Source organism: Lissotriton vulgaris, chromosome 10 (assembly GCF_964263255.1).
Source record: "Lissotriton vulgaris chromosome 10, aLisVul1.2, whole genome shotgun sequence".
In the NCBI taxonomy this organism is placed as follows: Eukaryota; Metazoa; Chordata; class Amphibia; order Caudata; family Salamandridae; genus Lissotriton; species Lissotriton vulgaris.
In genome coordinates, this window is record NC_141698.1 from 815,878,917 (window position 1) to 815,903,747 (window position 24,831).

The window sequence follows — 24,831 nt, forward strand, 5'->3', positions numbered from 1 at the left end:
GAAGTAGTAGATTTACCATTTGATATTTTCAAAGAAGCTGACCAAATGGGATGCCGTGGCCCCTCTCCAATAGGGCCGTTAGTACAGTCCTCCCCAAGTCTTGGAAGGGCCTTGTCCTTTGTAGCAGCTATCAGACTATCTCCCTGCTTAATGGAGGTATCAACAAACAGGTCATCCCTCTGGTCCACCACCCCCTTGTAGGGTTTGTCCCAGATGATCATCCATAACCACCTTCACACACTGGCTCATGCCTGAGTTGGTCAAAGATCTGCTGGCAGAAGCACTGGTCCTATCGCTCGACAGGTCTTCAACAGAATAGAATGCAGCTATCTCTTCTCAATGCTCCCCAAATTTGATCTCCAAATCTCCAAGGTCTGCAGGCTTTATTATTGCTCCGCATCGCAAATCAACGGTGGTGGTTTCCTTTCAGCCTCTTTTCCAATCTGCAGGGGGATGCCACGGGAATACCTGCTGTCATCCTTACTCTTCCTCTTACCTATTGAACACCTTCCAGCTGCTCTGCACCAATTGGAGTATTTCATAGGGATCCCCAACCCCGGGAGGCCTATCAACACTTTATCTATACATGGATGACATTCTGCTCATGCTCTCAGCACTCCCTACCTCTATCCCAGTGCTGCTGGATGTTGTCTCCACTTTTGCGGTGATATCCGTGTACAAGGTTAACTGAAGGAAATGTGAAGCACTGCCACTCTCGACAATGACTACCAGAGATGCCATATTTGGCTATCCATTCAAGTGGAAACCTTGTCAAGTACCTAGGAATCTATGTCAACCAGGGACTAGAACGCATGGTAGGGGACAACTTAGAGCCACTCCTGGAGAGTACAAGGCTCGTTATGAGAAATGGTCTCAACTTACCCTTTCTTTATGGATGAGGTCACAGGCGGTGAAAATGGTAACCCTCCCGGAATTTATCTTTGCGCTGGGAATGCTCCATTGATAACGCCTCTTAAGATACTGAGACAAGTAGACAAGGGAATTAGGAATTTTATCTAGGAGAAGATGAGAACGTGACTAGCCATTGGTGCTCATAGCCCACAGATCTTGTAGAGGCCTAGTAAACCTAATAATCCAGGCCTTGTCCAAAACATGGACACAAGCCCATAGGCTCCTCTCGTTGGTGGCTAACCTCCATGATAAGGTGCCAGTATGGTGCAATGCCAGTATCCACGTCGGAGGGAAAATGCTCAACTGGTGCCTTTGTTGCGAGGTAGAGATCCTCACTCTGAATCAAATTATATCTCAAGGGACACTCAACTCCTTCTAGACACTTCGAGAGGAATTCCGTCTGTACCCCAACCAACAATGGAAATGCACATAATTACACCATTGTCTGACATGTAGACTCAGAATCCAGCTCTGGAACATCCCTTCCTTTCTGGTATTACCTTACCTTAACACCTGGGGACAATCCAAGGGCATGATGTTGGGCTGATATAATCTCCTGATCCGTCACTTGTACTGCCAACTGCAAGTAGTGAAATTACATACCAGGTTGCAGGATCGACTCCGGCGGGATATGAGATGGAGGATTGGGACAAGATTCTGGACAATCTCAGCCAAGGAGCGAGAGAGGCTCAGATTAACTTGTGCCTCATAAAAATGTTGCAGGAGGGGCACTGGAGGCCAACGAACCTCACTGCGACAGGGCTCCTACCTCACCTGCTGGTTCTGCGGACATGCACACTGCGATAATGTACGTATACAACATGAATGTCCTGATAGGATCCTGATTGAGTGGGATGTTAGGAATTTCCACTCCGATGCCACACCACCTGATTATGCTCCACAGTACAGTGGATTCCCCCTCCTGTCCCACCACAAACGTAGGTTGCTTAACACAGCACTGATGGCAGCTAAGCTCTGTATACTCCACCACTACTGCTCCCTGCAGCCAACCACACATGAGGAAGGCTCATAGAAATGTATAAAACCGCCTCCTACAAGAAACACATTTACAATAAGCAAGACAAGGCCAACACATTTCTTATATGGTCAGCCTTCCTACAGGACGATTGGTGATACTTGACCGACACAGTAATGGTGGCTCCAATTGCAAGTATTCCTCCCCCTCCCCCCACTCTCATCGCCCCCTCAGCAGCAAAACTATAGGTGCTTATTTTGCAGCCTCTTCTGATGACTGATGACTGGGTGCCCAACCCTGGGCCACAAAGTCCTTTTCGGCATCCTCCTATGGAACCTTCTCTCCTCCCCCCCATAGTTCTATCTTCTTATCCTGACCCTTCCCTTTCACCCTAATGTCCCCCCACCCTCTAGAAGTGCACCCCCCACCCCCTTTACTTCCTTTCGCTTCTCATTTTACGCACCATGGTAGCCAGGCTTTAGATCAAGAACATCTGTACTGAATAATATGTGTATTATTACTTGTACACAACAGATCAGTCATGTTATCTTTGTATGTTGAATCTTGTGTCTTCGTTTTCCATTTCTAATTCAATCAATAAACAAATTAAAAAAACAAAACAAAACATGAAAGTTGTCAAAGCCGTAAGGAGACATAACTTATCATTGCTCAGGTCAAGCTTAATGGGAGTTAAAAAAAAAGTTGAGTTTTTTTGGGATAGCAGCTCACCCATAAATGCCATAATACATTCAGGAAGGGGGGGCCGACCAACTAATCTTCATCAATTACTTGTTAGGCTTGGATTTGTGTTTATAATCTGAATCTTGCTTGAAACCCTTTTGTGATCCATGCGCCTCAATACACTACCGTCTTTTAACTTAGTTGGATTTAATCGATTCTACTGCACATTACATACAGTCCATAAAAAGACGGTACTGCGTTCTGGGACTAGAACATTATTATATGTTCTGTTGGAATTTCTGAATTAATAATGGGGGCTTTCCTAATTGAAAATGGGAATACCCTCATCTGTTGTCTGTGCTCAATTCCGACGTCAAAACCCATGGAAAGAGCCACCGGGATGTGGTTTGTAGATGATCATGAGGCTATATTGTATTTCTATTTCATATTGCTATGTATAGTTCAGCATATTTTGCTCAGTCGTAAGAACGCATAGCATTAGGACCGCCATCATAGCCTCAAATGTCTGAATTAATTTGCAGACAATTCTGTACACAAGGTCGTTAGCTCTTATTAAGAGAGAGTATATTTGAAAATTATTATAAACTTTTAGTAGGTGTGAAGTGAATGATAATATACATGTAAATAAAGAAAAACGTATTACTAAAAAAAATCATTGCAAATTTAGAAAAGTTCAAAATTACCCTGAATCCGGACAGCCTTCCAAACCTGGTCCAGAGCACCTAGAAAGCAATACAAACACTTTCAGAACTACCTTTATTTCAATTCCAATGTCCATACAGATGGCAGAGAAAAATCAGCATTTAGAATAGTGCACAGTCATGACATGAAAAATACACTGGGAAAGTAAGGGCTGTTACCACAGGTTAAGACATGATTTCCTTTCATAGCCAATTCAAGTTATTATGTGCCAGAAATGTTCTTTGGCTGAACCCATTAACACCTAAATTACTGGATAATTGGAATATAAGGGATCCCACTTCTCCTCTGCAAATTTGAAGCCTCTGATTTATGGAATATGTGCAAGTGCCCAAAACTCTCATCTGAAACACGCTAAATGTGTGAGCACACAATACTGAGGCAGCGTAATCCTAAAGCCACTTCAGGTCTCTTTAATGCATTTACAGCCCTCCCTGCCCCTTCAGGTCACTCTTGCAGCGTTCTACCTTCTCCCTTTTTGATGCTTTTCCATCGTTCTCTTCCTGCGTCTGTGTTTCTTTTGCTCGCAGTAAATGCCTGATGCAGAAAGTAAGTGCTGCCCCTCAAAATATAACTACCTTCTTAGAATTAAGCATTGAAAATGAACCATGACATCTTTAAGGCAAAACGACGTTTACTTTTGGCATTTCCGTGGTGTTTACCATGGACTTAGTAAACAAACAGCCATCAGCAAATACATATATATTTTAATGTTTGCTACTCTCCCTTTATATAGATGCTGTATTATGGAAATAATAAATAAACTAATGGATGAGCAGGCCCCATTACCTTGAATGCAGAAGGGATGTGGTAAGCTCGATATAGGTTTTTTTAAATGCCGTCCGTGCCATCTCACCCAGACCTCAAGGAACAAAAGACATGCTGCTTTACTGGGACCCTCTATCCTTTCTGAGTCATAAAAATAGAAAATCTTTACTACCCAATGAGAGCCAACCCTACCACAAAAGGGTTAAAAAGGTTTGTCTTCCCCCGCAGAGCTTTATCTATGCCCTAATTGAGCATACCTGTATGATAGTTAGACCATGTTTACCTTAAGCATGTGTCCAGTTAGGTAAATTCAGTAATCTCAATCTTATTTTCACTTTACTTTTGTTTTTTTAAGCATTATTTGTATCACATCACCCCTTACCACCCACGCCTTGTAGATACCAGATTGATTGATGCATTTCACAGCCCATAACTTTTACCAGATATATCTAGTTGTAAATTTGGTGGCATTGTTAATGCTTAGCTTATATATAAAGACTTACTAGTGTATAAATATTTTTTTATCTTTGAACTGATTTTAAGAAAAAAGTAGATTACCACACAGAAGTGGAAGATGTGAGTGGTAGACAACGAAATCCCGAGTAGACCCCACTAGTGGCTTTGAGGTCAAAACGTTAACATACTTTTCCAAATGGCCCAAGCATTTTGGGTGAAAAAATGATACAGTTAGGAATTTTACAGTATATTAATGCTTTGTTTGTATTTAAATGTGAGCACTGCGTCAACTGCAATATTTTTATCACTTTTTCACACTTGAATATATTGGATGCTGACACATATTGAATGTTGCAACTAATATATATATATATATATGGTGTCATTCATTTGGGAGTCCAGATTCTTGTATTGAGTGTTCTCATTGTCAGACATCCTACATTAATGTATTAATTTAGTTAATTTGTGGAACACAAATGATTGAAGAAACACTTAAGGGCTTTCAGAATGGCGAGCATAAAGTTCTACATAAGTCAGTCCCATGTGACATTTGTGATATATATATATTTATTTTGCAAAGTGAAAGTATTCTTGTAGGAGAAGTTATGATCTTGCCAGCTTGTTTTGTTCTGGAGGAGGAGCACTCGGCTGCGCTTGATCCTGTACTACGAGATTACAGCCCTGTTTACATCAAAGCACTGATGGGTGAGGAAAAATCAACAAGCTCACCGTGAGTGTTTGTTTTTAACCTAGAAAGCAATTCAGAATTTGAAAAATAAGAATGCACAATGATTTGGACATGGAGTCCAAGCCAAACAAAAACATTCAAGAAGGGAAGTTCTTGCGGAGTGCCATATCATAATACTCTGCAAACAGCTGCAATGCCTCATGCACTTAATCCACTAAAACCTGGCTGAACAGCATTCCAAAAAAAATAAAATGCAACCAGTTACAGGCGCCAAAGCTGAACACAGGCACACAGTAAACCAAGAAAAAATAGTCCCCCAAACGAACAGATAAACAACCAAGGCGTAACAATACAGTACTTGATCCTGCTCCATGGGAGGAAAAGAAAGACAAAAAGGAGGAACAAAGAGGTAGGATTCACCAATAGCAAGCAAGCATTTTGAAAGGACAATTCAAGTAACAAATTAAAAAGCAATAGGCGGAATGTAAGCCCATAAAGTGTATACAACAGGTCTCTGATGTTCGTCCTAAAAATGTGGGTTGGGTTTACAGAACATCTTCCTACACCACCTTCATGGCACAGATGACACATTCTGCAAACCTAGCACTTAAGGAATTACCGATAGAGCTTACAAAATATTTTGGATACTACTTGACCAGCTGAAGATGTGTTAGCTGTTTTTCACTGAAAAATTGCTGATAGCCAATGTTGAGTACCCAGCTTAGCTGGATGGTTGTCAGTGAATGATCTATGAGAGAACCAGTGGCCACAAAAAACACATGTACATGTCATTTCTATTAACAATCTTTAGTTCAGCTAAGCTCCTAGCAAAAGCATAGCAGTAACTTCTAAAAATGTTTTGATCAGGATGTTGCTTGCTGGCATAAAAAGGAGCGGTCCAGATAGAAGAAGGGACAGCTTCAAATGCAAGCGAAGCGAAGTGAGCAAAGGGGAAAGCATAGCAAAAGGTGATCGGGGAGGGGACCGCAGTCCAGCAGACATTCAAGGAAAGGCTCTTGCCCAACACTAAACACATTTTAAGTGACTACCTACCATTATGTTCAATCACACCCTAGTGAATAGAATGATTGCTAATAAAAACGTGCCTTGAGGAATTTGAATCCCAACACAGGCTTTCCTTTTGTAGGAAAGGTTTTCCCTCTGGCACTCTGGCAAAGGTGCGAGATAGCACCGGTGGCAAGTGAATAGAACTGGTCATGTGGGTCAAAGGAAAGGGGCAGGCACTCTGGATAGGGAAAGTATAGCTCAAATGAGCAGGCGGCAAAGCATAGGCTGCAGGTGAGGGGAATAACCAGTGGTGTTAAAAGAAAACTATAATGAGAGTGGCTTACTGGAGGAACAAGGAAAGCACACATGCTCTAGCATGGAGTGCTGAGAGCATTCCTCTTAAAAACCCATGATTCAAGGTGAAGTTAGCAATGATTACAGTGAACTGCCCCATGTGTGAGTCGGTGGAAGGAAAATTTGAATGGCACAATAGCAGACAAATGTATGAAGAAAGCAGGCTGAAAGCCCCTAAAAAGGAAATGTATTATACTTATAAGTTTAGTAAAATCAAAAGGTCTCAGCAGTTTGAGCATCTTAAAGTTAATATGCAATATCTTTGAAAACAGTGTAATTATCTTTTTATGAACACATACAACTTCTTTATTCAGTGCACCATTTATGACTTGAATCCCGACTTCACAAATCACATAAACAGAAACAACTCTAGCTATTGTATCACTCATGCAGTCAACACTTCAAAATGTATTTTCTGTCTCATGGGCAACTTGCTGATAACCAGTGATGAGTTCCTGGCTTAGCTGAATGGTTGCCGGTGAATGTTTTCTGAGAGAACCAGTGATCGCAAAACATTCACATATGTAATTTCTATTTACAATCTTTAGATCAGCTAAGATCCCAGCAAAAAAATAGCAGTAACGTTTCTTACAATATTTCCATCCTGATTTTACCTGAAGGTACTCTGAATAAAAAACGTGAGAAACCAGGCAGGGTAGAAGGGACAGCTCATGGTGGAAGTGAAGTGAAGTGAGAGGCTGGTGGTTGATCCTTAAATTTCCAAACTAATATCATCAGGAAATCGTCATATGTTAAGAATAATATCCCAGAGAAAGCAACAAGGGGGTGCTGTTATGACATAGCAGTAGGGTGCTTGAGCAGACCCTGCTCCATCCACCTGAGAGGCATCACCTCGATCTAATTTGCAATCCACTTTCTCCCAGCCTATTTCAACAACCCCTTACTGCTTCCTTCTCTGAACCTACTTCCCAGTCAGGCCCATGTGACTCTCATAAGGGTGAAAGAAGAAAAAATATACATTTGTAGCCACAATGTTATCTTTTTCAGTGTATCACAGACCTTGAGCAGGTTCTCTGCTTGACATTCAAGAAGCCCCAACATGTACCTAACTCAAGAACAGGCCAGCATGGCCAAAGTAACGGCAGAGGAGTGTCTGTGTCAGGGAGCCCCTATAAGACCATATGGCCACATCTAGAGTAGCTACATGCAGAAGCCAACTGTCTCTGTACTTTCTAATGATGCTTTCCAATAATTTGTGCCACTGCTACAAAAAAAGATTCATGATTTGTAGTGATCCTAACAAAACGATGCAACCGTGTCCGAGTAGGTACTCACACCCACCCAAACAAGAACATAACCTACAATACAATCTGTCCACAATTTGGCATTCACTTGATCACTATCACTAAAGGCCACAAGCCTACACCCAGGTAGGTGCCTGCACTAAGGGTACACATTAACAACATAATAGCAATACCCATCACCTGTACCATCTCAGGAATATGCAGTACACAGCCTGGTGCCATTCATGAATTCCACTGGGCCCCCACATACTCACTCAACATAGTGGACTTAATCACCACCACCAACAGTTGCGATATCCTGTTCCTTAGAGACCTTGTTCTTCATACTGCTGCCCTACTTCTTTGTCAAGCTGGTGCCAAAAGGGCACTTATTCCAACACATGTAACAGAACACAAAAAGGCGGTGGAACTCAACCCATAAATATAGTGTAATACTGTTCCCAGGCAGGCTTCATTTCACATTGCTATCCATAGCCATAGGAGGCACAGCAATTTAAAGTATACCTTACACCCCATACATGATTACCCAGGGCACTACTACAACACCTTCCTAAGCAAGTCTGATAATCTGTAGCTCCCTCCCAATACATTTACACTCATAGCATCTGCCCTAAACATTCAAATATCAAATGTTTACATGTATCCGTTAAGGGATCTTGTAGCTTGCTGTGGTACTTCGATACACTGATACACCGATGATGCTTAGTTTAATTTAGCAAATCATGAGAGGCAGATTTCTGAAACATCTCACAGTGATTAGTACCTGAATGGTTGTGGCCATGCTTGAATTCAACCCCTCAAAAAGACACTGGCAATGACACTGAAATACTAGGCTTTGATGTTCCATCTTGGATATCCTTCCCAGAAAGCAAGCTTTTAAACTCACTCTAGATGAGTTAGCACCCACATTCAGCTCTTTGCTGGAATATAACCTTTCGCCACAAGCCCACGTCGCCAAAAAATTCACCTGCTCCAATACTAACTTTAATTCCTCAGTACACCTTTCTCCACCCTGATTTATTCAGAACTACAGTATAAGCATGTTTGAAGTCCCAAATAGATGTGAAAATACAATCATTCTGCAGATCCCAAAAGTTGTTCTTATCCCTGGGCAGTTGGTACTTCACACTGAGGCTTGACCCATTAGTGGAGCATGGAAATTAGACTACCTAACAGCAGTATTAAAATCCATATAGAGGCTTACAACATAGAACTGAAAAACTTCAGATTGGGCAGCCTACCCTACAAAATACTCCAACTGCCTCCCAACCTTGATGAAAAACAAACTAAGGCTTGAAAGTTTAAAAATACATGCAACAGTCGTACAGAACAATCTTCAATTTGACTTCAAGGCTATTCTTACATAGGGATCTGGAAAGTTTGTTCTGAAGCAGTGTTAAACTAAGTGTGTATATGTAAAAAATCACATCTGCTTACTTACATTTTTACTGTTGTACTCACCCTTCAGTGCAATTCATATGACACAGCTGGCAAACTTTGTTCTCATCTGCATATTTCCAGATGTATGTGTCATTCTCTCCCATTATTCCACTTGGGCAGGATTTTACACAATGAGGTCCATCCTTATAATGGGCACAGGCCAAACAATTATCCGGACCCTAAAAAAAATCCACTGAACATGAATGAAGGCAGAAATGGACACAACTATTTGTTTTTTTGCAGAAGGAATTCAATTTATTTTACCCCTATATTGTATCTCACAAATTTCTCACTTCATATTATTCATGATAAAATAATTATATTTTCAGCATATGCACTTCCCGCTATTCAATGTTTTAATAAGATTGTTAAATAAAGTGTTCACAGCTTAAGAGCATCTATTATATATATATATATATATATATATATATATATATATATATATATATATATATATATATATATATATATATATATATTAGACGCACTTATATATATATATATATATATATATATATATATATATATATATATATATATATATATATATATATCAATAACAAATGTCATAGTCTGAGGAGAATCAGGGTTCACTGAATCATTACTTATATAAACTGATGGATGAGTTGAATGTGTTTTTCAATTAAACTGAATGGAGGAAGCAATCAAGCAATTTTGTTTTTGCGGTGATTTCGTTTATTCACATTTCATAGGACATTTCTCATAGTAGACCAGCTAAAATGTTTATCTCTACTTTATCCTATACTTTTTCAAGGCTGAAAACTATTAATATGTCACTTTTTTCATTCTAGTCCTCCCATGTTTCAAATCTGATAGTTTCTTTATATACTAAATCACAGCTCTCCTTTGTGAGGTTGAGACTAGGCAGGCGCATGCGCTGTTTCTCGAGACATGCTATATAGTCAGTCTGTGGGATAACAGCCCTCCCATTGCTTTTTTTATTTTTCACCCCTTCGATACTCTTTCAAAAATGCTTGCTTGCTAATGGCTTATTTGCCCTCTTTGTGCCACCTTGGGCATTGCCCTATTACTTCTAACCTTACACAACTCTGTTTTATGTGTTGTTTTGGGGAACTATTTTTTACGTTGATCAGGTCTGCGGCAGAGTGGAGCGGAGGAAGGTGGCTTTTCCTGTCCCCCCCACCCCCATAATGCAGTAGGCAATTGTCTCTGGTCACACTTTTGGCCGAGTGAGATCTAATCTACATCGCTGTTGTCAGCACATCACCAATTTCCCACTACCTCAGACGCTTCATGATCCACGTTTATGAGGTAATTATTTATTTATGTAGCGGGCTGCAGGTAGGAAGGAACTTGCATGAGGCATTCATTTATTAAATGACATGGGGGTAAAGGGGCTGCCTTGGAGTTAACAGTAACAGGCACTAAAATAAGAGCAAAGGGCTACGCCCCTTTAGCCAGGGGTTACTAACCTGTCCTTCAGCAGCACCGAATGTGACTTGCACTCGCTAAATTACACTACAGCTCCCTACATGCTGTGCTGCCACTATGAAGCAGTGCATCCTTTGCTCATGAGCCAAGATTAGGACCAGATAACCACTGTACAATGATCCCCTGCTTGATTTTTGATTCCCCAGCACTTATGGCAGACATGCCAAGGAACAAGGTGGGGTAACACAGTGCCCCCCTTAAGTGTTCTGTCCTGATACTGTTTGCTGAAGAACTAGCGTACCTTATGCTGTATTTTAACTCAGCTATCAGAGGCAGGAGGGCACTGCTTGTAAATGATATCTGCAGCATTTACCTACAGGGCTTAGCAATGTGTGACAGAACCTGCATTCCTGCTAGTGCCTTCAGTGCTGTTCCTCATAATCTGAGCGCAATGTGCCCTCGGTTTGAGGTAGACTGCACCAGTGTGCTTTTTTTGTACTGTCCATGCATGTTTTCCTGTTCTTACTATGAACTTATAGATTGTACCTCCTCTACACCCTTCCGAATGATGATGGTCCTTGCAGAAAACGTCCATTCAAGAGAATTTGCCCAAGACAGCAACAGTTTTTCCCCATCCCATATGTTTACAGTCCCCTTGATCGCACTTGCAAGTGCAAGAAGAGCTGTTTATGCTGGACAAAAGCTGCCCTTCCTGCCCTTTCCACTCTATCTAAACAATGGGCAGTTCTATTATTAGGCCCATGAATCAGTGCCAAGTCAGCAACATGCCACAAGCATCTGCCGGTCACCGCTGTGTGTGTATTTGTGAAGTATGTGCGTACCTATGATGATTTCCAGGTTGACTCTGTGTGCAGATGTATTGTAATGTAGATATGAAGTTTACGAGCTACTGATATGTAATTCAGCACTTCTTTCATGTGTGCTATAATCATTCAAGAATCAGCAGTGTCAGGTATTTGCACACACAATAGAAGTCTATACTTTAGCAGTGCTGAGGTGCTATTGCGATTCATTGGTCATCTGTGATCTTTTTTTAATTTCTTTTTATTAACATTCTCACCATAAGATATACAGAAAAGAGGAATAATTACATTCGTACTCAGCACAGACAATGAGTAACACATCTTAGCAAACATTAGTCTGCAAGGACAAGTTACTGGGTAGGAGAATCATCCTGATCAATGCTACATGGTGGGCTACAGAAATCTCCTCGGTAAGAGTTCCACAGGCTCCAAATTCCGGGTCATTTGTTAGGGCAAACCCGGGCCATGTAAACAGTCTTTTCTCTATACGGCACCAGTCAAGGTCCTTTTCCCAGGCTTCCACCGGGGGTGGTTGCACCGCTCCCAACATTTGAGCAATATTCCCCTTTGCCAACATTACTACCAATATAGCCCACTGTGTTTGGTAACTATTCAGATCAATAGGCTCCCATATATTCAGGAGGCATCTACGTGCTTCTGGTCGAAGGACTAATGTGAGTACATCATTCAGTATGTCATGTACTTGCCGCCAATAGGATTGTATGTGTTTGCATTTCCATATAATGTGTATGAATGTGCCTTCTTAGCCACACCCTCGCCTAAATTCTCCTCCCTCAGCCCCCCCCCCATTTGAACCAGAAGTGGGCCCCGTAATGAACACCCAATGGAGAATTTTCATCTGCACTAACCCGAGTCTAGCTGAGATTGTCACCACTCTAGGGGAAGATACCACCTTCTGCCATTCTTCATCAGCCAGTTCGAAACCATCCCTTTCCCACTTTTGCCGTAGTGGCTGGAGGGGATCCGCCATATTATTAATCAATTTTTTATAAGTTAGTGAGATGGTTTTCTCAGGTAGGTGACCACCCAGTAATCTATCTTCCAACAGGGAGTATTCAGGGGGAGAGGAGCCCCTGGGGAGGTGTGATTACAGCGTGTGACATACCTGTGTGTATTGAAAGCACTCTGAATCAACTAGTTCATGTTGTTGTTGTAGAGAGGCAAATGTCTTCAATTTGCCCTTTTCCCACATATCTTTAATTCGCAAGATCCCAATGAGTTCCCACCTATCAAGTCACCTCGACTTCCATAGATTACCCAGCTTTTCGGAGTCCCATAAGGGGGCTCCCAACGAAAGTTTCTGCCCCCACCCTAGGGTTTTAGTGGCGGCATGCCAAGTGTGGACTGAGGGCTTAGTTGAGCCCGTCAGCGGATAGAGGTTAGGATTTGAATAGAGTGCCCTATTATAATTGCCTCCCAGGAGGAGCCACCTGTCCATAGTATACCCGGAATCATCAGGGCAACATACGTACCGTGATTGACGGCCGCAAGATGCGCTGCCCAGCATCCATTTGCCACTTCAGAGTAAAAAAAAAAAGTACAATACTGGAATGTAGACACATCTAGCGTATATTTAGAGGAAGCATCTTTTGCACATTGACGGTAATAGTCGTGATCAAATGCCAGTTACATGAGCATGTTCTAGTAGCCCTCTTGGGTCTTCAGTATCTATACGTGGTTCCGGCTTATGGTCCATTCCTGATGCTGTGCATAGTGTTCATATTGTGGTGGACCAGATCTCTGAACTGCCTTCAGTCTCTGTATTAAATAGCAAGCACTCAGCATGCACATCTGATGGGACACAATTTCTTTGAGTGCAACTAATTTACAGGAATTGTAATCTTACTTTGCATCACTTATTCACACAGCATGTGCTGTACAATATCCAGTGATGCACACACATTAATATCACATTACTGTTACCTAATGTGATGCACACCAAAACACATGGGTAAAAGACATTGTCATTCACAGCGCCATTAGTTCTAACTCTCGGAAATGCAAGACTTATTGGCACTGCCAATGTTTGTTTGTGTGGATACATTAGCTGAAATTAGACTGCTCTCTTTGAAATTAGGAAGAAGGGCACACTCTTTGCATTATTATTTGTATCTTTGGAAGATAACTATGTCCCACAGAATGTTGGGTAGTCACTACATAATATATTACTATACTGGACACTAATGGAAAAGAGAAGAAAGAAAAATACAAACTAATGGATTAATATGGGTGGACACTTGCTTGCTTTTTTGGAATCCCTTGGGTTTTTGTAATTCTTACAGAAAGTTAGAGCAACTCTGAGTGTCCGGGGACTCTCGGTTAAATCCTTTTTCGCATGCCATGTCTCAGCTATTCTGTACCTATTGTGGTAATATATCAGGACCCCTTTATTAATGTCACACTACAGTGTTAAAGTTTAAATATCAACCTGTATGAATATCAGTTCAACAAAATCAACATATCGGCAAGGTAAGTAAATGTGGAGTGAGGAGTAGTAAAACTCTACGTCCCTATGTATGCTTGAGGCAACTGGAGACATGGTACATCCGGGCCCTAGATACAGAGCAGAAAGTGGCTTAAATGCTGACAAAGATGTACTCATGTGTTCGTAATTAATCAGGCAATTCTGTGGTCTCACCAAGGCTGGCTTTATGTTGAGTATCAAATGGCATTATTGATGTTATTTTCAGTGACAAGAGTATTTATTTTCTTCCCTTTATCTCTTTTTAGCCTGGGTTTTGTTTTAGTTCCTATGTGCAATATTCTCATTTGTAGTGTAATTGCTAAGTATTGATTTACCAACATAGACATAAAACCAATGTACTCAGGTTTGCCCACTTGGGCTCAGTTTTTTGTTATTTTTTGGCTGGGGTGAGATATGTGAAATTTTGGAAAGAGTTTGGACGACATAATATTGAAATTCACTTCAAACAACATTTTTATTTGATGAAATCACAATTTGACCATAAATTTTGTATTGAATTATTTGAAATGAACAAATATATAATTGAAGTATAAGCATGTTTTTCCAATTTGCAGAAATTCAATACTAGTCTGTCCTCAATGTCTATGACGAGTATTTGGTTAGTATCTAAGGTGCTGCACTAATTATAAAAAAAAAGAAAAATGGAGACACACTTTTTATGTGATTAATGCCACATGTGACGGCCAAAACGTATTATGGCTAACATGGTGGAAATAAACTTCAAATAAACCCAACTTGGAGCAATAATTTGGTGTCTGCCTCAATCTGTGGAGAAGACAGCACATGCATATGGCGCATGCAGTACACTACAGGCATAACCCCCACTGGGGCGGGATATTTAAATTTGCGCAGGTGGTGCGTTTGCTGCCTTCTCCCCATGCCAGTGAATAAGGGCGACCACACGCCCGAAACCCGTTTGGCGGAATGACTTTTTGCGAAGGAGCAGCTGGTCTGTGTATCCTGCATTCTACAAATAAAAGGTTCAACTTGCCGTGGTGTGGCTTCTTCTTTGGAGGCAACTCTTCTTGTTCGTGTTTAGCGGCGTGCCCCGCCGCGAGGAAGCCCCACTGCTATCATGGCGGGCCGGCAGCGACAACAATCAAAGACGCTGCGGGGATGGCAAGTCCGCTTTGTGGAAGGAGTATGGGCAGGATACCAGCCCTGTCAGCTTCGAGCAGCCCACTTGGGTAGGAATATGTACATTTTGTTGGGGCAAGGCATGCGACCCACTGGGGTGAACATTACAAAATGCACTACAGGTACCAGCATGCAAATCGCGCATACGCCCACTGGGGCGGGATATTTAAATTTGCACAGGTGGTGCGTTTGCTGCCTTCTCCCCATGCCAGTGAACAAGGGCGACCACACGCCCGAAACGCGTTTGGCGGAATGACTTTTTGTGAAGGAGCAGCTGGTCTGTGTATCCTGCATTCTACAAAGAAAAGGTTCAACTTGCCGTGGTGTGGATTCTTCTTTGGAGGCAACTCTTCTTGTTCGTGTTTAGCGGCGTGCCCCGCCGCGAGGAAGCCCCACTGCTATCATGGCGGGCCGGCAGCGACAACAATCAAAGACGCTGCGGGGATGGCAAGTCCGCTTTGTGGAAGGAGTATGGGCAGGATACCAGCCCTGTCAGCTTCGAGCAGCCCACTTGGGTAGGAATATGTACATTTTGTTGGGGCAAGGCATGCGACCCACTGGGGTGAACATTACAAAATGCACTACAGGTACCAGCATGCAAATCGCGCATACGCCCACTGGGGCGGGATATTTAAATTTGCGCAGGTGGTGCGTTTGCTGCCTTCTCCCCATGCCAATGAACAAGGGCGACCACACGCCCGAAACGCGTTTGGCGGAATGACTTTTTGCGAAGGAGCAGCTGGTCTGTGTATCCTGCATTCTACAAATAAAAGGTTCAACTTGCCGTGGTGTGGCTTCTTCTTTGGAGGCAACTCTTCTTGTTCGTGTTTAGCGGCGTGCCCCGCCGCGAGGAAGCCCCACTGCTATCATGGCGGGCCGGCAGCGACAACAATCAAAGACGCTGCGGGGATGGCAAGTCCGCTTTGTGGAAGGAGTATGGGCAGGATACCAGCCCTGTCAGCTTCGAGCAGCCCACTTGGGTAGGAATATGTACATTTTGTTGGGGCAAGGCATGCGACCCACTGGGGTGAACATTACAAAATGCACTACAGGTACCAGCATGCAAATCGCGCATACGCCCACTGGGGCGGGATATTTAAATTTGCGCAGGTGGTGCGTTTGCTGCCTTCTCCCCATGCCAGTGAACAAGGGCGACCACACGCCCGAAACGTGTTTGGCGGAATGACTTTTTGCGAAGGAGCAGCTGGTCTGTGTATCCTGCATTCTACAAATAAAAGGTTCAACTTGCCGTGGTGTGGCTTCTTCTTTGGAGGCAACTCTTCTTGTTTATATATATATATATATATATATATATATATATATATATATATATATATATATATATATATATATATATATATATATATATATATATATATATATATATATATATATATATATATATATATATATATATATATAAACGTTTGTGAGGGGCACACCGGAAAAGCGTTTCCTGATGCAATATAGAGTATGCTCATTGCATCGATTTTAAGTTGATCACACAGAATGCATGATCAACTAGGAAAATAAAGTATGTAGAACCTTTACTTATTTATTCTACAGTGCTCTCTAACAAATTTGTAATGTCTGTTATACTCTTACCGGTCCAGTGCAAGTTGTAGTTTTGTTCTGAATTAGACATTCCGGATGGCATTGAAAACACTTAGAGTCTTTAATGTATTCCCTCGGCACCCTACAGTGATAAATATGAGAACAGAATGTACATAAATATGTATTAATGAAAATACAATAGTGATTATTTTTATACAATGCGACAAGAGAGGGCAATTACTAGGGTGAGATAAGAGAAAAACTATCAAACTTGTAAACTGTTTACTTGCACCTCCAACATCATCACCTTAATCGTTGTCTCTGCCATGGGGGTTTATACTTTTATCTGTTAGTGGTACAGTCATACAAATTAAACTTTAGTTCTGAAATACAGTTAAACTTTATTTTGTTTCTGTAATCACTATTAAACCATTCTCAATAAAAGAGTCATCTCTTGTGCATTGTCTTAAACAGCTCTCCTCGCTTACCATTTGAATGGCATTTTGTATCTATAGGGCATGTACTGTAAACGTTGTAGAATTCTGTATGTGCACATATTTTCTGCAGTATGCCCTAAATATTTCCACTAATCAAAGTATTAAACCCACCTGAACTTCAGTATTGCAAAGAACCACAATCCTAACTGTCAGAAGTCAATTACTGGCTGAATCACCCCTTAATCACCTTGCGACTCAGTTCTGAAAGTTTCATACCAACTAGTTACATGAACTCCAAAACACTGTGCACAAAAATCCCAAAAATGAAAACAGAGTAGTTTAACAAAATTGGACAAAAAAATAAATATTGGTCAAGGAAGACATGAATTACTTCTACAACCCAATACCACACATATAGCCCCATACAACTAAAAGCACCATTGTACTTAGCCACCCTTAGATAAAAAAGTCATAGAAAAACAAGAAAAAATGGCGAACAATTGATTTTGGCTTTGGCAATCTGTAGATCATGAGGAAAGAGTCAACAAACAAAATATTCAAGGTCAAAACAAACATCTTCATATCTGAATACACAAATCTGGCTACTGAATTGGAAGTGCTATTGGTTCCTCGTCTCACAATAATCCAACATACACAGCAATATGCACACTACTTGAATGTACCCATCTGTCATATGAAAATCTAAAGCAATTGTCACTGGCAGTAACTGCCTGTATCCTACATGAGCCTCAATGGGCAAAATGGGCTTCAACACCAAGATTTTATACATCATAAACCCTCTGCGCCCACAAGACACTCACTGTGCACCTCATAGTAAGCTTAACCTATCTGTTGAAACACTGTCCTTAAATTTACCCTACCTCATCAACTACTTCTGCTGCACAATCCTTTGATTACTAGCAAGGAACTAAATGATGTACTCTTCCATCAACATCTCCATGGACAACTATTCTTCTGTCAGTATTGGCCAAATTTTCTGCAGGGATGGTGATGGAAATCAGATATGCTCTGGGTTATCATTGAGACTCTCTCCATAACTGAGAAAAGTGTTTCATGCTTCCCGGGCCCTCTTTTCTCTTAGAAGCAATCAACAAATTGATCATTTGCTCATTCTTGACATATTGAAGATAAAGACAGAGACCTCCTCTTTGTAACCTCATCTACTCATACTAATACTCAAAGATTCTAATGACACAGGGGTTTCTGATGGCTCAGAGAGTCCCAAATGGATCAATCTCTTCCCTGCATGTTTCCACCATCACGTGGAGATTCGGGGAGCCTCACAGCACTCCAATATAATGAGGAAGCATGAGTATACCATTAAATATTTTAGCACACAACACTCTGCATAAAAGAGTATGCATGAGGACAATAAAAGGCACTGAAGATATTGTACCAGCTTCCATTAAAAGAAATATCTTTCTACTATACCCAAAAAGTGCTGCCAGCCTGAAGTTCCTGACACCACTCAAGTTTGGCCAAACCATGACCAAACCAATTACACTTCTAAAATATAAAATTAAGAAAGTTATTTTTAGAATACTCTTTGAAGAGCAAATTCCTTTTATGAGGCTGAGTAAGTTGCTGATATTGGATCCAAATTCCTTCCACTACACCAACAAACCTACTTTTTCCATGTCAGTCTGTATGCCTTTGTGGTCCCTTGAGCCCAAGATCCTTTGATGAGTTTAGAAGCCTCAGACGATAATCTTGACACTTGCCATATTCGCCTGAAATCATCCATGCCATCAGCTGCATCTGACTATTCAGAACCAATTTGTGACATTCTTCTTCTGGCTTCACTAATAATCTCACACAACCTGTTAGAAGTACTGGATCATCCACCAGTGAGCTCATCACATCAGTGTGGGTCAAAACTGAGCTATCAGCAACGGATTTGCCTGCTCCCCTCTCATCTTCGTTAATACTCTCTGAATTATTGAGAAAGGGGAAAAATAATAATTGCGTCCCTGACCCCAAACCTGCAGAAAAACATCCACTGCACACCCCTCCGGATCCTGTTTCCAATGGTAAAAATTTGGCAGTTGTACATTCAATCTGCTTTCAAAAGGATACTTTGAAAACGTCTCCATGTCATCTCCAGCGCTCTGAACACCTCCCTGTTCCACATCCAATTGCTCAAGTCTCGCTCACTTCTTGAATTCCAATCTTACATGCAATTGCTGAGCAACAGAATATGCTGTGCCCAAACCATAAGGTTCTGACCTAGGCAAAAATGCCAAAAGTTGCTTGCCAATTTTGCCAGTGCCCTCAACCGTGGACCTCCTAACCGATTCACATACCTTACCACTGACACATTGTCCATTCTCAACAACAGACAACACTTCACACTGTCCCTTACAAAACTCTTCACTGCAAACAACCCTGCTAACAAGTTCTAGATAATTTATATGCATCTCCTTCTCCGGACGTGCCTCTCCTGTTGTTTTCAGACCACATCTTGCTCCTCAGCCTTGAAGACTGGTATCTGATTCTATTACTACATCTGGAACTACACCAAAAATTGCTCTTCCATGCAACCATATTCTTCTGCCACCATTCCAAGTCCTCCCTTGCTTTCAAACTCAACTGAATTGCTTGGGAGTACTTCAGTCCCCTCCTGAGATGTACAGCCTTTAATCTCTACAGAACTCAATAATGAAGTGGAGCTGGACCTGAAGTAATGCCGAATTAAACCCAGCATTCTCGCCAACTGCCTTAGAGATATAAAACTGCTATCCAAAACCTTCTTTTCAACTTCTCTGCTGGTAACCTCAACACAGAGTCCAATGTCTGTGCCTGGAAACCTAAAATTGCATTTCCTGACTTGGTACCAGATAAGACTTGTCACTGTTCACCACAAATCCCAAATCCACTAGAATCCAGACTGCCAATTCTGTCTGTTCTAAAGCCAACTCTCCTGACTCTGCTGTTATTAAAACATCATCCAAGTAAACAATCAGACACACATCCCTTGATCTCAACCATGCAGTCACTGGTCTCCTCAAATTGGTGACTCACAATGGTGCTGATGTCAATCTGAATGGGAGACAGGTGAACCTCCACATCTTCCCTTTCCATTGAAACTTTAGATAATTCCTGTCTTTCTGAAAAATAGGAATCATTAAGTAGGCATCTTTGATATCCAGAAGAGTCAACCAGTCTCTCATTCTCAAAATATCTCTTAGCAAATGGAATCCCTCCATCTAGAAAAGATTGCATTGAACACAATTGTTCAGATTTCTTAGGTTAATTAGTGGTCTCATACTTTCTACAGGGATGGTAATGGAAATCAGATATGCTCTGGGTTATTATTGTGACTCCATAACTGGAAAAGCGATTCATGCTTCAACATCACTACCAGTTTTGTCCACTCTTCTGTAAATCTTAATGGTCTTGGGAAACTCCCCTGCTCTGGATCCTCTGCAAACTCTATTTTGTACCCTGCACTGTCTGATACACCAATTGATCTGATGTTATATCCCTCTCATGTCCAACAAAGTGAGTGAGTCTGCAGCCCAACTTTATTGGGGCATATAAAGGGCCTTTTTGCAAACATACGTTGCGCTTCTCTTGCCCTTCGTATGCTCCTGGAGGACCTTCCTCTTCCTCTTTGTGGGTGGGGATAATACCCCCGATAGTAATACCCACTGGAGGGTCTGAAGCGTTCCAATAATGATGTTCTTGTTCCCTATCTTCGGCCGGGAAGCCTACCCCGTACTCTCTCAGCCCTGTCAACAACCTTGCGTATATCTCTCTGCACTTTTTGTATAGTATTATAAGCACCAACATATTTGGCCATGTCCTTCACAAATTCCTCTCCAAAGAAAAGACCCTTGGCCTGCACATCAGCCTCTTATTTGCAAACACTTCAAGTGTAGATTCAATCTTTATGAAGATACTCTTCGTCCCTTCACACAACGCTGCTTTTGCATTGCCCAGAAGGCAACGCACCCTGTGCACCCATTGCCTCAGCTCTTCAACATTCAACTTTACCCCATTTGCATATGAATCTTTACATATGTCAAAAATATTTGTCATGGTCCAAAAACATCTAGAAGCTTATCCTGGAATGCTTTTGATCATTTGTTTAACCCCCTTCTTGGATCGCTACCAGACCTATTCAAGACAGGCAACAACATTGCATCCAACTCAGTGGTATATGCAATCTTGTTGTTCCAACGAAGGTTTTGTACACTCTGAATGCAATCTATTGCATACCTCTTTAGGCATTTCCCACCATAGCCAATATTGCACATATTGTGCAACATACTCCGTAGGAGTCCATTGAGGGGACAGAAGGTGCTGAATCAAATGTGGAATAAACATGCTTTCTCCCAATAGATTAAGCAACCTCTATTCTTTTTTAGTCAGATCCTTCTTTCCTTTTGTCACATCTAAATTCTCTACCTCAGAATCCTCAAACTCTGAGGAACAACTTATCCCCACATCTCCACTTGATGACATCTCATCACAAGCAATCGCTTTGTGATTCCCTTTTTTTGCCTTTATTGCCGCTTTCTCATTCAACTCCAAATAAGTTGCCTATTTCCTTTTAGCTTGAGTTGCTTCACAGTCCTTATTCATTTTAGCCATATTTCTACTTTCCACCTGCTTTCTTTTTTGCGTGGCCTTATGACGGTATTAGAACCTGACAACTTCAACTCTACCTACTTCACAGTCCAAAAATCTTCCTCCCCTGTACGAGGCTCCCTACTCCTGATATTAAGAAGCATTCTTTCCACACATTCATAAATCTTTTTTTCTAACTGAGAGGATAACCTTGAGACAGCAAGCCAAAACTTTCTCATCTAAACTCAACTCCTCAACAGTATCCATCTACAACATCCTTATAAAACGTAATATTTTTCCTGCAAAATTATAATATTCACTTTTCATACCACAATACCCAAAACACACCTCTACAAATAGCTGATCCTTGACACTGACTGATAACAGTGTGCCTAACTGAAAAGAAAAACATATTTTTATTTCCCCAAAATATTGCCGCCCTTATTACTGTAATACTTAGCTGAGGCCGCTCATTTCAAAATGGCCGCTGAAACTCCTCACACTGCTATGGCAACCCCAACTTATCAAAACTACCAAACATCCCACAGCAGCGATGAGGTAAGGCTTAAATATCTTCTGCTCTACTTTAAAATATTTCCATTCCTTAATTTATTTCTAGTGTTTTTGAATGGCACACGCAGCCTGCCTTTCTATACAGATGTGCGCTAAGCATACACTAACTTGAGTCCCCAGTTGTTGTTTGAGCTCAGTTTGATCTCATACGGCTCGAGCTGGCACACGCACTGCCTTTACAACATTGTAAGCTCTCTGTACACGGCTCACGCTGCCGCCTGTGCTACTGAGAGACAAGCTCCTTCCCTGTGAAAGCTAACGCGGCTGAGTTTTGAAAACCCAGCTCATGTCTGCTTAACCATTGACTCGACACTGTTATTCTATGCTAGTTAAAGTGAAATATATTTTGATATAAAATAATTCAAATACTACTCACAGGACCCCTTTACTTGGCCTAATTACTGCTGCTCATTAAAGCGGTAACAGAAAAAACATTGCGCTTCTTAAGTGGTAACTATAATGTAATTACAGTACATATATTGCGTCTCCTTAAACGTTAACTGTAAATATACTGTGTCTCAGTACAATCCTATGGAAAAATGATCCCTTATAAGCATTTTATTTATAAAACTTCAAACCATAAAGCAGTTTAATTCTCAACTTTATGCACATTATAATTAATTAATGAATTATGATTCTAAACCTATTAACCGCTTAGCTTAACCGCAGTGGCAATTCTGCCACAGTGCGGTGGTTTAATCAAGTGGGCGGGCCGTGTCAGCCAACGGACGAGCACAGCACTGCGGAGGTAGGGCTGCGACAGCCATTGGCCGACAGAAGCACTCAATGGGTTAAAACAATACTTTGGCTTTGTTATTGATAATTTCATAAATATTAAAACCATCTACCATTTCACAAGTGTGAAAGATTAAGTTAACACTCAGCCTATTTATCTGATGTGTGAGCAGCAACAAAGAAGGAAGATGGCTGATTGTTTGTGACTCATATATATTAGAATCTTGGTTAAGTTCTAATTCTTAAAGTTATTGTTCTAGTTGTTGCCTCTTTGTGTGTGGCAATAAAGAGGTAAATACATAATATTTGCCTCCGTCCTTTGCCATAAAATCAACTAAAAGGCTGCTGATGGTTTCGGAAGTATGTGTATCACTTAGCAAAACAGATTTCTTTCTTTCGACATTGAAGAAGAAGATATTTGAGTATTTATAGAAACTGTGTCCTCATTTTAGGTTTATAGAATTACTGCAGTATTCTCTGTAGGAAACGCTTTCACTTTTATTACTTTGATTCCATCAAAATAGCCTTCAGGTATGACACACTTTTGTCTTAAATACAGAATGTTTTCACTCCAGTTCATTAGAACACTGTGGCAAAACATCACAGAAAACACTGGGGAATCAACTGACAGGATGCTCTTATTGTTGGAAGTACATGTTTTACTCGAAATATCAGACTTTATTCTCATATGGCTGAGTAAGATAGTATGAACATATAGAAAATGTGTTTTCATTTTAGCTTCTGTAGCAACGTCCATAGCCTCTATGAGAAAACCCTGAGAAAACTTTTTATCTCCAGCATACATGCAAATCCTAGCAGAGGATAAGCATTTTCCACGGGGTAATATCACATTAGAACACACCATAATTAATAAAGTTAGAATGGTATCACCATCAAATGATTTACATTATGATAAAAATCTGCTATCAGCCTCCATATGTGAAGAAACACACTTTCACTACAATGCATTTCAATGAGGTCCATGTCCCTGAGTCCTGGTATGGCTGCCACGATATGCTGTCCACGATGAAGCCAGCCAGTCTGGGAAGGGCGAGGGCAAACCTCACCCTTGGGGGCCAGGGTATTCTCACATTGTCCCCACTATGTGTTTTTTTACTTTATTTTCGAGATGCAGAGACTATGTCCCCGAATCCTGTAATAGCTGTCACAACATATTGTTGATGTGTCCAACTAATCAGGATTAAATTGACCAATCAGAGTATATCTGGTCACAAAAGGTTCAGATAACGCTTTGGTGTTTTACCCTTTCGTGGCCATATAAGCAGCCTTTTTATCACTAATTTCTCAAAACTACAGAACAGATTTTCCCCAAATAAGAAGAATTTAGCGTTCTGAGTAGAATTCTAACATTTTTCCAAACTTTGTGTAAATCTATTCAGCTACTATTTTCTGTATCAGAGAGCAAGCTTTACTATGAGAATTACAATGGGAAATCAGAAGGAGCTAAGGTGGATGATACCAAAGTTATTAAGAAAACAAAAATATTCCTTCCCTATGGAAGGTCTAACCTAACTATATTGGCGCTATCGCTACCTCATGGGTGGGTACCCCACTGCCCAAACTTACTGCAGTCAGCCAACCTCCACTGCGCATGGCTGAATACAGAGGGACCGATTATGATGGAGGTCGGAAAGCCTTCAACCTTCTGTCCCCATCATCGGTTTCAATTCTGACCGGCTGATTATGTATCAGCCGGTCGGAACTGAAACCGGCTGGTCATTCAGACTGGATTCCTACGGGCTAAAGTAGTCCATTGGCCAGTCGGAACCG

At 41.2% G+C, this 24,831-nt stretch overlaps 1 protein-coding gene across 1 annotated transcript in view; it reads right to left on the reverse strand.

The window, feature by feature from the left end:
• The window catches only part of EGFR (epidermal growth factor receptor), a 414,372-nt gene that overhangs the window by 63,982 nt on the left and 325,559 nt on the right, over window positions 1-24,831 (reverse strand). The window contains exons 14-16 of the mRNA XM_086941735.1: window positions 16,754-16,844; window positions 9,290-9,447; window positions 3,274-3,312 (exon numbers count right to left, since the gene is read on the reverse strand). Of these exons, the coding sequence (XP_086797861.1) occupies window positions 3,274-3,312; window positions 9,290-9,447; window positions 16,754-16,844 (288 nt within the window). The remainder of the gene's footprint in view (window positions 1-3,273; window positions 3,313-9,289; window positions 9,448-16,753; window positions 16,845-24,831) is intronic.